Source organism: Neolamprologus brichardi, chromosome 8, assembly GCF_056152115.1.
Source record: "Neolamprologus brichardi isolate AB-2024 chromosome 8, ASM5615211v1, whole genome shotgun sequence".
Classification (NCBI taxonomy): Eukaryota; Metazoa; Chordata; class Actinopteri; order Cichliformes; family Cichlidae; genus Neolamprologus; species Neolamprologus brichardi.
In genome coordinates, this window is record NC_142111.1 from 3,368,554 (window position 1) to 3,385,101 (window position 16,548).

The window sequence follows — 16,548 nt, forward strand, 5'->3', positions numbered from 1 at the left end:
AACTTTGGCACAGAGGTGGGAAGCAACAAAGTACAAATACTTGGTTACTGTTTACTTTCTTCGTTAACTTTTCAGATACCTGTACTTTACTTGAGTAGTTATTTTTCTGACAACTTTTTACTTTTACTCCCTATATTTTTAAACAAATACATACACTTTATATATCCGACTTGTATATAGCCGACAATGCAAAATGAGTTTAACATCCCTGCCCATATCTGATTTATGCAGTCAATTCTCTGGGCAGGGGATAACCTAGCCTTCCTCTTACCAGCCATCACCTCCAACTCATCCTATGGTGTGCTGGAGTGTTCCCAACTCAGTATTGTGATATAATTTCTCCAGCTTCCCCAGGGTCTCCTTCCAGTTTTGTATGACTGAAACACCTCACTTGGTGGAACGATCAGTAGACAATAGAGTCGGGCCTATAAATCCAAATATCAATAGTGTGGATCAATACAAGCGTGACAGGATACATTACTTCTATGCAATGGCTTTCTTCTGAGCGCTTCCTGGATGACCAAAGTCTTCCCATCTTGTGGCCACTTCCATAGTCTTATTATTTCCGTCATAACCAACAGCTTGCAGCCACCAGTGAAAAAAGGAATGGAGATCAACTAATTTGTGTGACATGACATTATCTCACCTGCAATAGGATTAGTGGGTCAGGGAGAGAAGCTTGTGTGAGAGGAGGCCTTAGGGTCTGATCCGCACATGCATAAACTATTTCTAGAGTCAGGAAGTGTTACTTACTCAGTTTAATTACACAACAAATACAAAGAGACTGAATGCATTATATAAATGCTTTATTAACAGGGTAAAGTAAGTCTTAGTTCAGTAATAATAGGAACTAATACCAGATTAGACTAAACATTAATGCAAATGTCTTATGAAGTAATAATGCACAAGTTTCAACTGGATAATAAAAGTAAAGCAAATTAAATAAATTTATTCTGACAGTATGTTATCAACATTCACATATCGGCACTGAAAATAAAAGAAAAAAAGAAAAAAAAACAAGAAAAAAGAAAAAATTCACACAAAAATCAAAATACAGGTACAGTTTTAATGTTAGCTATCCTAAATATGAAAAAATGAGGCGTCAGACATTTTAAGTGCAATAGGTAAGTCATTACAGTACAGAAACCCCATGAACCTGGTAGAATAATAACAGGCTCTGGTTTGGCATTGCTAACACGTGTTCTCTCATTGCGCTTGGATCATTCGAAATGACACGAGCGCCGACCTCAAACGCACCACAGTTTGTTCACTAACGGTTTTCTGGGTTGCACACAAAATCCATTATCCACAGTGGGGTTTTTTCTCTTCCTAAAAACACACATGAGCCTTAAACACTAGTTAACGATCCCTCCGGTGTTAGCTGTGTCTATTTGTCCTCCACGACGCTGAAGTGCTGTGTATAAAATATATAACCGTAATAACATTCATTATAACAAAGGTTTACATATAGGAGGTTACCAAGAAAAAAGGCATAGTTATTGTATATTGTGAAAAAGGTGCAATATGTTGCAGGTTAGCTTTATAGTTTGGTAAGACTGCTAGGTGTTAGAAAAAGCCCTGGTTTGAAGCCTTATACCGGTTACACGTCAGCTATTAAGTGTGAATGACTAACTATATAAAATCTACTTCCTCACAAACCTTCATGCCATCTTCATTCAGTGGTCACCCCAGCAACCAGAAATCCTCATGCTTTATATTTACTGTATTCTGTATGAAAGCTCATAATGCCCAGGAAACAGTGAAAACAGCTATCTGCAGAGATTGTCCTTTTGCAACTCATCTCTAAGTCAGAAGCTTTGTAGCATTTACTGGGCCTATCACAGATCAGTCGGTATTAGCATTTTTGTTGCCAAATTTGTGCCAATATGCAAACTTTAAACAGAACATAGGTAGAAAAATATTACTGGGGTAATTTGGAAATGGTAGCGATGGGCTCTGAAGAAGCTCTCAGTACTGCCTGCAGCCAGGGTTGCCAGGTCTTTCATTTTCCTGCACGTACTTTTTAAGCACTGTTGCAAACAGCTGGTTGGGAACAGATATGCCTTATGAACCTCAACTTTAGCATTTTGGCTGTGGCTGTCTTGTTAGATATATAGTATTAATAATACTAGCACTTCAATCAACAAAGGAGGAGCACAAGCTGTTAGTAGAATTAATCAAAAGCAAGTCATGCTATTTTTTATGAAAGGGAGACAGGTGAATCGGTGAAGATGCAAGGAGTCTTGAACGTAGATGAGTTTAAATCATCCAAAGCAACAGAGTGCACAAGAGAGGAGAAGAAGAGAGTGCAGGGAAGGTGGAGTGAGTAGATTTGTGACAGGAGGATAGCAGTAACAGTGAAAGCTGATAACAAAAAGACAGGCAGTGGAGCTGGAGGTAGCAGAGTTGAAGATACTGAGCTTTTATTTGGGTGACCAGGAGGGGACAGGATCAGAAGGGAGTGAATTAGAGGAAAAGCTCAGGTTTTAAGTGAGGTAAGGCTGATAAGGTTTGTACAGACAGAAAGGCGTAATAGTGGACAAAGGAGGCTGAAGATGGAGCTGCCAGGTTGGAAAGGAGGAAGAGCACAGAGAATATTCATGGACGCAGTGACGGAGGACATGCAGATGGTTAGTGTGACAGAAGAGGGTGCTAGGGACAGGGTGAGAGATCGAGGCAGATGATCCACTGTGGCCGAAGAGCAGACCAAAATGAGTTTTAGTACCAAATTGTAAACGTGTATTTCCTCCAGAGGTGGGCATTTTTCCATCAGAGTTTAGGGGGACTGACTTGCTTTTGCAGCCTCAATTTTGGACCCTTCTGGCCCTTTTTGTTTTAATGTTTTATCACATACTAGAAACCCTGTCTGCAGTACCTGCACCGTGTTACGTTCAAATAAAATCTTAAACAAGTACTAGTTGTATATATGCTGATCTATGCGATACAAACTGTGGATATATGCAATGCTGTCCAAATGGTTACTTAATCTTATCTTATATAAATGGATTTTGGCAGCTACCAGCTATGTTAGTGTCAGCTGGACAAAAGCCAGTGTGTGAAATGTATTGCTTGATAATTAATTAAAAAAAAATAAAGTGACCCCAACGTTTCAAACACTTTCAACGTAACTGTCATTTCACAAGTGCTCATCTCTGCTTTTGACCTGCTAGCAAGGCAACTGGCCAGCTATAGGTTTGAGTGCACTCAGTAATGTAGACTGAAAGATAAAGAATATAACCCAGTATAAAGATAATTATTTTACTACCTAGTATTAGCAACAATAATCTCTGTATTATATTCATTCACAATACTTTTGCTCCTGGGCAAAAATGACCCCAAAACCCACAACTTGTTATGACAAGAGTCGGGTTAGTGTTTATGTTAAACGAGCAGTGGCTTAATAACATACAAACACAGCACTGGTATGGATCTTTTCATCACTCTCCCAAAATCTCAAACTATTGAAGGCGAAGCCCCGTAAACTTTCACTAAGCCAAAGTAAGGTCACACACAGGAAGGAGGAATCTCATCCAGACAAAAATGCTTCACTAGAGTTAATGCGACCAGTGATATTAGTAAAAGTAGCACCTCCAGGTCATCCTCGGCTTGTGAGGTGAGGAATCAATCTTTGTCTTATTATAATCACAGAAATGCTAGTTTAATTCTCTATGTTAAAAGCAACACATGACAGACATTGATTTGTACTCGTGTTTCTCTCAGATATGCAGTTTTATTCGTTTTTGTGAAACTTTAGCTTTTGGTGTACTGGTCAGGCCCACAAGCTGCGTAATAGTGTTTTAAGTATAGTTAGTAAGGCAGTGAAGCCAGAACAGACTTTGGACCAGGCTGAAATTAAACTGTTTATGTTTTTATGCTTAAGTTCTCCAACTTTTACAGATTGATCGCATGCAAATCAGAAGGTTTCAGCTCTCGATCACAAGAGTCTGACGTGACCTCCGTCAACCTGAACCATAATTCAATTTAGTGGTTTTAAAAGCAGCACCCTCTATAAGAACGTTCGCACCGGGCACCTTCGCAACCTAACACTGAACAAGCAATGATGTCACCGTCTCTAGAGCCAGTCGGTGTAAATTTAGTGTTTACTAGATTTACCAGATTTACCAGGTTTGCTAGTTTTAGCAGCTTTGGTAGCTTTGATGTCCATCTTAGTCTTCTGGATACGAGAGAAGATCTCCTTAAAAAGGGCTTTGTACTCTGGAGTGTTCTGCCCCAGCCGCTTATCCACCGCCTCCACCTGTTTGCTGATGCTCTCGATGGCTTCAGGGGTGGACGGCGATTGGGTGGGAGTAGGGGGAGGTGCCACGATGGGGCCCATGGCACAGTCTTTCATAGACGGGTCCCTGGAGACGGGCCGGGAAGTCTGGACGCCGGCGTGACACAGGCTCTCTTCGTGTCGTCGACACTTCCCCAACAGCTCCTCGTACTTCTCCAGCAGGGCGTGGTACTGCTCATCCACCTCTCTTAGGATGGACATCCCTCTTTTCCTCACGCTATTGGCGTGCAGAGCGTAGCTGCCTCTCCTTCTGCCGGACGCATCCCGGGCCACGATGGCATTGAGCGCCGTGTCGCTGCAGCTTTTCCTCACAGGACTGGAATCGGGTAACGCCTCGCCTCCAACACCTCCTCCACCCGCGGTCTCCTCCCTGACGCCTCCTCCCGTCTCCCCGACCTCCACTTCCAAAAAGGTGTCGGTCTCCGGGGTGATACTGAGGACAGTCTGGGTAAGAGCCACACCATCATCCTCACTACTCAGGAGGAAAGTTCGAGCTCGGCGCAGCTGCTGCAGCTCCTGCAGCTCCACCTCCAGCTCCCGCACTCTCGCCTGGCAGCTCTCAGCATCCTGTGAGCACAACCAGTTAGTTTTATTTCAAATAAAATTCATTACCCACACTCCAAATAAAGACATAAATAGCACATCATAGCAAAATTCTCCTCCACTTAATTGTCTTTAATTTATAATCAACAAATCATCATTTTTGAAGTTACAAGGTAGTTTATTAAACTGCACACAGATCAGATTTAAAGAACATTTTACCTCTTTCCATAATCAATGACTATTTAGTCTGACAGATGCAGAAACCTTAGGCTGAAGTGGCTGGAAAAAAAGAAGCCAATGTGCAGAAACCTGCAGTTCTGCTAATGGCCACTTGAGGCCGCTCAAGTGAGCATGTACACGGACTTCTACCTTAAAAAGCCAAACTTTCTTGCAGGAAAAATAAACATGCTTACCACTTGGTTATTTAAAAAAAAAAAGCTGAGTGGCATCTTATTAATACTCTATTTATGAGCACTAATTATGTGGTATCAGCATCTGTGACGTACCTCAACAACATATACAGCTAGCTCACCAAGCCTCGCTGTTCACGTGGTCACACTTTTGACCACATTTGAATAGAATATGATTATGATTAAGGCCATAATTCTAAATTTGAAATTAGTTTGAATATTCAAAACGATACTCCATTAGTCAGTCGTTTTCATTAGGGGTGTTACATAATTAAATGTCATAACCAATGAAATCAAATGGACTCTGACAAATTAGCACTGTCCCTGCTAGCAGTTTAAAAAACTCAACTTGCTGATATCATCTTTTCTGCTTGTATGTTTTCCTGTATCTTAACAGCCAAACACGCTTAGTGCATTATTTTTGCACCCCACCTGCACCCGTGTCTGCAGCCGGGAGAACTCCGATATCAGGAGGTTGCACTCCCTCTCCACCCCTTCCCTGCGACTCCTCTCGGCCCGGACAGCAGCTCTCAGAGCCGACACCGCTTCCCTCAGGTGCTGGTTCTCTTCTTCAAATGGCTGACGTTTGGCTTCCATAGTAAAACTTTCAGCCCTGCCCACTACAAACTCATCCTCATACCTGACAAAATAACAGATGAGAATATTTAGCCGTTTGATGTTGGCATGCAGTGTTTAAGTGTGACTTTAAATAACTACTTTCCTCTTCTATGGAAGACAAAACAGGTACCTGGGTGCTGTGCAAAGCTCCCTCAGGCAAGGGAATGAGTGGATGGTCTTGCGTCGCTCTCTCTTCTCCCTCCTGACCCGCAGTTGCTCCATGGAGCGAAGTTGCTCCACCTGCCCTGACAGAGACTCCACCTGGTTCTGCAAAGTCTCAATAGTCCCCGTTAACCTGGTGCATGAGAGAGGGCAAAGATTTATAAATGAATGAAAGAAGGCCAAAAACATGGAAAAAGGAAAGCTCCCAGTCCCGTCCACCTCTCGATCTTTTGCTGCGAGGACTTGCTGTCCATCACCAGCGTGTGGTTGGTGCGTTCCAGCTCTCTGGCAGTCCCGTCCAGCTGCTCGTACACTTTGGCATGCTGCTCGTTCATGTCCCGAAGAACCTCCAGCTGCTTTGACAAGTACTGGAAACAAACGCATACACATATTTAGCGCAAATAAAAATGCACAACTTCAGGTAAAGTTCCAACAATAGATCTCTGAAGCTAGAAGCTTTTAACGGTCACTTAAATTTGGCTTCCATTTACTTTTTGCAGCACATATATAGGATTTATCACTGCAACCTAACTTCCAGAGCCACTAAGCACCTGCTGTACAGCCTCACACCATACTGCATGATGGACTTCACCAGTTAGAAAATTCCTTACTAAAGATAAGCACATAAATAAGCACGTTTCATGTGCACGATGGGTGTTTCCACCCGATTTAATTTAATTCATGAATTGCGCTAAAGCATTGTGTTACACAGAAGAAAATAGTCTACAGCAGTGTAACAAAGGGACAGTTCACGGGTCACCTCATCCAGCTCTATTTATATAGAGCAGCCCTTTATTTTCATTGTACATGCACACAGAAATTATGGGTGCCCTGTTCACCATAAGCTCAAACGTCATTCTGTTCTAAAACGCTCCATTTAAGGCTGGGTTTTAAATACTTTTGGCTCTTTGTCACTGAGAAGTGTGAGCACAAAGGCTCCACCCACCTTCTGTTCAAATACTCTCTGTACAAGGAGCAGCAAATAAATAACAAGCTGGCTCAAAGAAAACCAAAACGAAAGTTTGTTACAAACTGCGAACCAAGGATTTGCATCAAGGTCCAGTATAAGGTAATTTAATTAGATTAGATTCAGTTATTAGTCATGCAGAGCTACTTTACTAGAGTCTAGGAACAGGAATATGTGCACAGAAATGAAGAAAATAAGCTCTGTTTCAGATTAACCTTTAAAACAGAAAGAAGGCCTCCTGCCAAACATACTGTCTGGTGGTTCGACACAGAGGAATGTAACAGCGGAAGGCAGCGGAAAATGCAGAAGGAGAAATATGATCTCTCTTGTTTGGAAATGAAGCCTTTTAATGGATCCATTAGGACATTCTGATAATAAGAAATTACAATAGTCTAGCCAATGTGCACCAAATGCACAAAGTTGTTTTTTTAGCATCACTCTGAGACAGGAAGTTCCTAATGTAGACAGCACTGTTTAGATGAAAAACGACTGTCTTAAAAAATACTTTTTATGTACAATTAAAGGACAAAAATAGATCAACCCAGTAGTACTGGACGCCGAGGTAATGCCATCCAGAGTAAGGTATCTGGCAAGACACCGTGTCCCCTTCGGACACGAGTAGAAACCAACAGGCTATCTGCATGTTAATGTCTTTAAGCTGACTCATGTGGCATAACGAAAACAGCTGTGTGTCATCTGCATTGTCACCTAATACTATTGCCGAGTAGGGCTGGGCTATATCATACCGTTCACGGTAATACCGGTGTAATTTTGGGCAATGATAGGAAAATGAAATATCGCGATAGAATATGGGTAAACGCGCATGCGCAGAGCCTTTGTTTACATACGTACATGGCGGCGACGGAGAATGAGAAGAGCGAGAGTGGATCGTTGAATGAAACTGATGAACCAGAATTGGTTTGTAAAAATGCTGCAACTTCAGTGGTGTGGAACTGGTTTAGCTTTCGTCCGTCAGATACACAACAAAGCGCTATTTTTGGTAGAGCATGCTAGCGGGCCGTCGTTATTACCGTGTTTTTTGGACAATGCGGCACACTTAAAATCAATCCTTTGATTTTTCTGAAAATCGACAGTGCCCCTTATAATCCCGTGTGCCTTATGTATGAATTCTGGTTGTGTTTACTGACCTCGAAACGATTTTATGTACACGGCGCTCGAAAATCTGTCAAATGTTTCAGTACGACTTTGCTAAGTTATGAAGCTGCACCGCTTGATGGATTGTCGGAGCATTGCGGCTCGCGTAGGCAGGAGCCTGGCGGAGTGATACGTACTGCGCTTCAACATAATATTACTGTATTGTGTGTGTATAACCTCTTTTTAAGTTTTGTGGATATTATACATGGTTATGCTGAAGATATGTCGGCCAGTTTCCACTGGAAATGCCTTTTGGTTGAACTGTCAGCAAAGAATTTGCACTGTTACATTTTTATATAACTTTAATGCACATAAAAAAAACAGCTGCTTGTTTAAGTGAAAATACATTGATGGGTTTTTTGCACTAATAAAGTTGTGGAGTTGTAAAGTATTTTGTCCAGTGTCAATTATATCATCAGTTATATCGTTATCGCAAATTTTCAAATGTATATTGTGACAAATATTTTTGGTCATATCGCCCCGCTCTATTGCCGAGTACAGAGCCCTGTGGGACTCCGTAACACATTTTTTGTATTGCAGAAGAATTCACTTGCAATTGCACTTCCTGTAACAATTCTGTTCACTGCTGTTACTGAGTGCCCGTGAGCTGGCAGTCCTGTGATATTAATTAATGTAATATTTGCATTGCTCTGTGGTCCACACCTCGATCTCTTGCACTTGCTCCTCATTGGTGATGTACATTTGCTGCAGAGAGTCCTCCAGCTCTTTGTTCCTCTCCAACAGAGTCTTTCCAAGCTCTGCTGCCAAGTGGAGATCTAGAAAAGAAAAAGGAGCAGATGAAATATTTTTAAAGAGAAGGAGGCAGATTGAATGAGTGAAAGCAGAGAACAGGAAGGGAGAGGTGTGAAATGAACAGTGACAGTGGGGGTTATCTCACAGAAGAAGACATAATGCAGCTGCACAATTTAGATGACTTCTGCCACATTTAACGGAGCACACAGCTCTATTTTAAGCAAAGTTATAACTACAGTGATCCATCACATCGTCTTAGTCCGCCCTGGACCAATTCAATTATAGAGGGAAGACAGCGAGGCAGCGCTCCTCCCTGCAGCACGTCTCCCTCCAAGCCTCCTACTTTCCACTGACTGAATACGAAGGTCACAGATCGAAACCCAGATTATTTGGAGTGACACATCTGAGATTAAGATGAGAATAGAGATTTCACTCGCTGGGATGCTGTCTTTTTCTTAGAGAGACCATTTACTCTGACTTTAGCACATTTTAGTGTTTTATTTATACATCCCGGCTGCTAAAATACTTCAAATTAAGATGAGCAGCATCCACTTAAACCGTGCGCTGACTCAGCAGTACTGATGGCCTACATTACTGGCTCTGAGTCAGCAAAAAGTGGCTTGCAGCCTCTCAGAAAGTGAAGGACTAAACAGCCAACAAAGTCATCTGTCATGCAGTCAAGCCTCTGGCTTAAGTAATGAATAGTGAGCAAATGGATCAATGCCAGGCCATAATACATCCAGGCAACTGATGACCTGCATCAATGCAACATTTTCCTATAGTTGCAAGCAAACATGCTGTTCCCCCCATTAGATCTGCTATATACTCATCATATTTGTATGACTGGTGCAAAATACTTTATGATCATCTACTTCTTACACACTTTCTAAATGTATTGATTTGAGTTTGAGCTTTTTTATTTTCAGTAATTCTACATTACATTATTACATCTTTCCATTTGGATACTGTCGACAATCAGTCTAAATTGTATTTAAAGTTTAGTAGTTTGTGGTTTCATTTTAAGGGAGAGAGACAGATTATGAACCACAAATCCAGAAAAAAAACAAAAACACATGACATAAAAGTCATAAATTGATTTGCATGTCATTGAAATGAAAGCAAAACACGACTTACTAACTGGTAAAGAAACCTAAAGATTTTATTTTTGATAGAATGAAAGTCTGGAGACTGGCTAGGCTCTTTAGCTGCTCCTGTGTTGCTGTGGGGGTATAAAGATCCACCCAAGACCGTTCTGCATTGTTCTAGTTGAGGGAAGCAGTTTCTCAACCAGCATCTATAATACATGGCCTCTACCGTGGGATCGTCAATGTAGCGAAGTTGTCCTGTACCCTTAACAGGAAAACAGCCGCAAAGCATAATGTTTCCACCGCCGTGCAAACACGGTGCGTTGAGTTGATGCCAAAGAATTTGATTTTGGTTTTGGTTGGGCTGGTCAAAGGAGCTTGCAAAGAAAAGCGTCTGGACTTCTTTAAGTTACTTGAAGACGTTTCACCTCTCATCTGAGAAGCTTCTTCAGTTCTAAGGTCAAATGGTGGAGAGTCCCAGATTTAAACCTAGTGGGAGTTTCCCCCCACAGAGGGACAAAAGGACCCCCTGATGATCCTCTAATCGCCTGAGCCAAGGTGTGAAACTGGGTGTGGGTCCCAATCAGCCAGGGTTTCAGGTGAGCTCATTGTGAAACCTGGCCCCACCTTATCATGCGAATTCCTGAGGTCAGATGGCCCAGGATGTGAGTGGGCGTTAAGGCGTCTGGGGCGGGATCTCAAAACTGGATTATAGATGGCAGAGAGTTGGTGTCGTAAACCACCGCCTCTGTTCAAAGATGGTCGATCACAGTGGACATAGATGCTTCTTTCACTCCTCTTTCAAACCATCTGTCCTCTCTGTCCAAAATGTGAACATTGGCATCCTCGAAAGAGTGACCTTTATCCTTAAGATTTTGGTTGGGCTAAAGTTTAACTGACTGACTGTAATCTGTGGGAGCCAGATTTCTGCTGGTTTGTAGGGAACCGAAAACTTATTTCAATGACATGCAAATCAATTTATACTTTTCATGTAAAGTGTTATTTCCTGATGTGTGGTTTATATTCTGTCTCTCTCCATCACCATGAAACTGCCATAAAAATTAGCACAATGTTACCCTAATTAGCGCTTCTCTTATAAATATAAAGAAAACAAACCTGCATTTTTCAGAAGTTGTCTTGATGATGTGAAATACAGCCCAAATAAAACCAGACAACCCAAAAGTCTTTGTGTCTACAAGATGTCGAAGGGGATTTGGGTGATGGAGGGAGAGTTAGCGCTACACAGCCTAAAGCCTCAGTATCAAGACAACAACAGAGGAAGAGGAGGAGGAGAGAAAAAGAGGAGGAGGAGAACAAAGGAAGAGTGGAAGTGGGCCGATCGATGAAACTCACTGCACAAGAAAACAACTTTGTAAGTTAATAGCTGTCATAGACAACCGTTTGCTCCAGACAGACCTGACATTGACCCACAGGTGACATCACCGAGGCCGGAACACCGACACAATTACATCATGCATGAAGAAGCTATCCAGACAACCCATGCAGCCAGCTGCCAGTGTGTCAGTACTTCAGAGAAAAATAAAAGTTTATTTTTAAGAGTGTGTGAATGCATCTGCAGTCGAATCCATGCATTCAGTACAGCACGTAGTGATGTCTTCCACAGGCTGATTTTTGGGTAGGTGCGTATCACCCACGAGACTCACTGGAATGTGGAAAATAAGACTTCTGGTTCCTCTTTTCCAGTGTTTCAGACTAAATTTGTAACAGAAAATGCACAAGAAACATTCAGTAGACAGAAGAACTACACCATAGTGCTAATACTGACTGCAATGATGCATACTACATAGCAAAGTAGCTATTTATAAAAACATCCTGGGATATTGCTCTCTACTCCTGAGTGATGTAAACAGCTATGATGTAACAGGAGTGCTTAGAGAGCTCTCATCAGATGTATGCAGGCAAACAGCCCCCCAGTCTCAGCTGGTAGAGCCACTTATTAGTTTCTTGGTCATCGGCCAGGAGAGGCTCAGGCTAACACACAATAAACCCAAACAAAGAAGCAACAAAAAAGCATCCCAATTACACGTCTGCATCCTTTCCGCTTTCTCCTCCTTTAAGAGTCGAAAGCTGAGACGTGACATCATGAGTAGTTTTTACAGTTACAGGCCTAGTTTAACACCTGCCACATCCAAACACACTCAGACTTTCAGTTTGTTTTCACTTAATGTTACCCTTCATTTTTGTTATTTTCGCTCATATAGCACTTTTTGTTCTTTTCTTTATTTAATCTATTCAACCAGTATATACTGCTCATTATGAAAGTCACTTAAATATGAATCATGTTTATTTCTCCAGTTGGATAAAGAGTTGGGGAAATAAATCTCTGTCAAGATAATCCCACAACGCTTCAGTAATGCTGAGGTCCAGGCAAGACTCAGGTGTGTTTTTTCCATCCAAGTATGCTTTTACTGCATTGGCAGCGTGTTCGCAGTTTTTGTCATGCTGAGAAATGATGCCATTTGATAGTGGTTCAAAAGCTGACTGTACTTTTTCATCCCCAACACCACTCGCTCAAATACAGCCCCATGATGCAACTATCATATTTTAAAATATGCACCTCATAAAAATCAGATTATAAGATGAAAACAGGTTCAGCCATTTCTCTTATCTTCACTACCAACATACACACTCATTTTCATATCTTAGTGAGGACATCTAACTGAGATAATGCTTTCCTTAGCCACTTACCCTAACCATCAAAAATGAATCCCTAACCCTCAGCTTAAACCTAACCATAACCTAATAAGAAACCTGACACTAAAACAACATTTTTAGGCTCAAAAATGACTTCGAAATCATGGGAACAGGCATTCTGGGACTGTTGGTCCTCACAAGTATAGTAGCACGGCAATGTTCTGTCCTAAAAAAGACATCTAAACATGCACACACAAGCCAGCAACCTCCAGGAACGACTGCCAACCAGTCTGAAAATATACATTTTTTCCATAGCACCTTTTGATTGTATCATGGTCAGTATAGCTCTTGAGCAATCTGCTCACGTAAGGAGCCCTAAAAGGATGAGGAAGCTTTTTGCAGCTCAGTTAAAAAAGTAAACAAATGTGATAAAGCAGGGTTGGCTTGAAGGCAGGCCTACATTGTGATTGAGAAGAGGTTACCATATGAACTGACAGTGATCCTTGGTCAAAGACGGTAATGGCAAAAACAGGCAAAGACTACTATTACACAGTTTTAAAATCTTTTAGCAATTCTTATTAAAAACTACTAAATTTATCCACATTTTAGCCAACACTTCTGTGGTGAAAGTCATCCCAAAGAACAACAACTTACAGTGATGCCTGCATGACAACAAGGTAATACGATGAGAGTGGTGTGCCTATCAAAGGACTCGATGCACCTAGAAATGCCACGCGACTGAAGATGAACTGGGGCAGTCAGCACTTTGTAGCCCAGCACTGTTCAGAGAGGACCGACATCCTCTCTGCTCCATCAAACTCAGATCTCTCTGCACAGAGACGCAGCTCGTTTCTCTGGCTCCAGCCATTTTGACTTTTGTTACACTTTCATTCCTCTCACACTGTCGCTCTGATTTGCCTCGTCTTTCTTCTAATGTCACTCTTTTCTTCCTCACCATCTCCCAAAATAAAGCCAATTAAAGACCCGTTTTAACCCTCGGTTTCCCTAATGTGTGACACTTGGTGCACAGGAAACAAGTTAGCTTATCAATCGATGACATCATGATGGTAAGTGTGTTTGTTTGTGCGTGCATTGGTGTTTCTAGTCAGGGTCACAGCATCAGCACCATTTAGCCTTAGCCAGGGGAAATGTAGCTTAGCATTATAATTAGATGAGCAGAGAGCAGGTGATTGAGAGATTATGCACGACAGGAAATGAGCTAAGTGGTACAGAGAATGTGAAGACTCACAGCTGTGGATAAATCCTAAAAACATAATTATACAAGTCCCTGAATGATCAGGTTCAGACTGGTTTCAAACTGGCTCATGAATATCTGCAGATGTTCCATTCATCAATAAATAGACTGTGTGACTTCATTCAAAATGTAATTTCCTGAGTCACCGACATTTAAAAGCTCCCTGGAAATGGAATATAAACAGCTGCCGTCATTCAGATGTAGACCAGCTGATACAGGATCCATCTGCTACAACATCAGCTGCAATTTGTATGAACACTGAAATACATTTGAAAGGCTTAGTAAATGTTTATTGTATCTTCAGCTCATTGGGCTTTACTAATTTTTTGTCATATATACAGTGTTATAATAAGAAATCCTCATATTAAACATGGCAAATATTTCAAATAATAAAGTCAGTGTATGTACAAGCTTCAGATTTGATGCTAAATGCACCAGTGTTTTCTCCTCTTGGCACTGTATGATGTCAGTAACAGAGGATATTCCTAATATGGTCATCCGAGGCACACAGCTCCACCCACCAGCAGTTCAGACTTTATGTTTACAATGGGCAGCCAATCAGGAGAGAGTTGGCCAAACTAAACGGCAACAATAATTTCAGGGACTTCACCAAGGAATAAAGAGTGAAGAAGAAGAAGAATTTGGAGCTGGAAATGAGGACATTAGGTGTTCTTTAAATATAGCAACACAATCGAGTCCCTTGTGTTGTTACTGGGCGGAGGTTGTGGTGTTAATGAAAGACACGGATTAATTAGCGAGCTTTGAACTGGAAGGTTATTGAGATTTTTCCTTCACAAAAGCTAGCTCAATCAGAATAATGTTGGCAAACTGCAATTCTTTTTTTCCATTTATTTATTTTACATAAAAATGTTTTTTATCTCTTTGTTTTATCTTATTTTATCATCCCTAGTCACTGATAACTAGAGCTGGCCATCACTAGACATCCCACGATATGATATTATCATAGCCCCTTATTCGCCATATGAAAATATTTCCATTTTTTTGTCCTTAAAATTAAACTTTGTCAATACATTTTTTTTATCCAGTAAGATAAAGATATCTCACATCAGATAACCATCTCAACACTGTCACAAAAACCTGCCATAAATGTCACCATAACATGCAGTTAGTCTGCTATCAGTCTGGCATCAGTTTGTAGTTTAATGGTTGGCAACTGCATGCTATCTGATAATACAGCCATTAACAGTGTAAATCATTGAAAAATCACGTAGCTGTTGCCATCTACATGAACAGCAATCTAACTATTACATTTCTGCTCAGTAACCTTCCTGTTCTTGAGGACAGAATACAACCAGCTGGCAGCCTGCTGAGTTGTACTCATTGACTAAGACTCATGCAGAATGATGGCAACATGTTGGCAATCTGTCTGCATTTTTAATTAGACAGAAATCAGCCTTTGACAACCTCACTGAGAACGATTGTAGTCAGTCCGAGTCAGACTGCAACTGTTTGCAGAAAGGTTTCAAGTACCTTGCAATCAAACGGGTCCTGCTCTCTGCAACCATTTAGTCGCCATCTATTAACTTATAAATCATGCAAAAGAAAATTAGCTTGAGAAAATTAGCTCCTAATTTGGAGCTAATTTTCTCAAGCTAGGTGTTTCTAGTGTTGGGTTACCTCAGGGTGGTGGTGCATGTCCCAAAGTATTTGAATTTCTTTAATAAAATATTGATATTTGGTTTGCCTTGTTTTTACTATACTGTATCGATATTCTCTCTCAAACTCTACTGATAACCGCAACATAGAGGACATTTCCTGATGTCAAAATATAATAAAAATTATTGTGATGCAGAGGTTAAAAAATTGAAGGGCTCAGCTGTATTTTAGAATGGGGATCCCTGACACAAAGCATTTAATAAATCAATACAAAACAAGTGGAAAAATATTTTAAACACATCGACCCAGAATTGCAACATCGGTGCCTAGAGATATGCGCTTTAGTTCGATTAGGACTTCCATATGGTGGACCCTGACACGGGTGCATCACATTGATGCTGACTACTTCCAGCCATGCAAAGGCCCTGCTTGGCATGCTTTCAAAGCATTGTTGTTAAAGAAGCGCAGTCCGCTCTTTGGGAACTCCTTCGCTGTTTTTATTGATTGCGCTGAAGCAGAGCAAGCAAACGGCTCCAAATGACTTCTCTGTCGTATCTCACGACAACAGAGTCTTTGTTCGAAGAGGCCGGCTGAGCGGCCGGTGCCAGAAGCTGACAGAAACAAGGGATGCTGCGGGCAGGGAGGATGGTGACTTGTCTTACCCTGCTCCAGGTCCTGCTGGTCGTACCATGGCTCTTCCTCTTCGGTTACGAATTCCTCCATTCTCCCTGAGCTTAGCATGGGTTTCCCCGCGGTTCTGTCCGGACAAAGACGTCCTGCAGGAAAGGATCCTCCAGAAGACAGCGGTGGCTCCTAGAAGCCGGAGCTCTTCTCAGCGCTGTGTGGTGCCTCGACGTGTTTCCTCTTTCCTTCCTCTCCTCCGCGTTTCTTCGGTCACTCCCACTGCCCCTCTCTCATCCCCCCACCACCACGCACCGGCTCATCCCGGTGCTCCGACCTGCCGCCTCTGCAGGCTGCGCTGCTTCAGGAGCCTACAGACGTGGCAGAGAATAACGGCACTTCCTTTGCCGCTG

General features: G+C 41.8%; 1 protein-coding gene across 1 annotated transcript; it reads right to left on the reverse strand.

The window, feature by feature from the left end:
• Positions 1-821: 821 nt before the first annotated feature.
• On the reverse strand, positions 822-16,548 carry LOC102787269 (cerebellar degeneration-related protein 2-like). The gene is made up of 6 exons (XM_087845280.1): positions 16,177-16,548; positions 8,813-8,925; positions 6,247-6,395; positions 5,996-6,160; positions 5,680-5,887; positions 822-4,861 (listed from the first exon to the last, which is right to left on the reverse strand). The coding sequence occupies exons 1-6, from the start codon at positions 16,253-16,255 to the stop codon at positions 4,094-4,096; spliced, it is 1,482 nt and encodes a 493-aa protein (XP_087701406.1). The 5' UTR covers positions 16,256-16,548; the 3' UTR covers positions 822-4,093.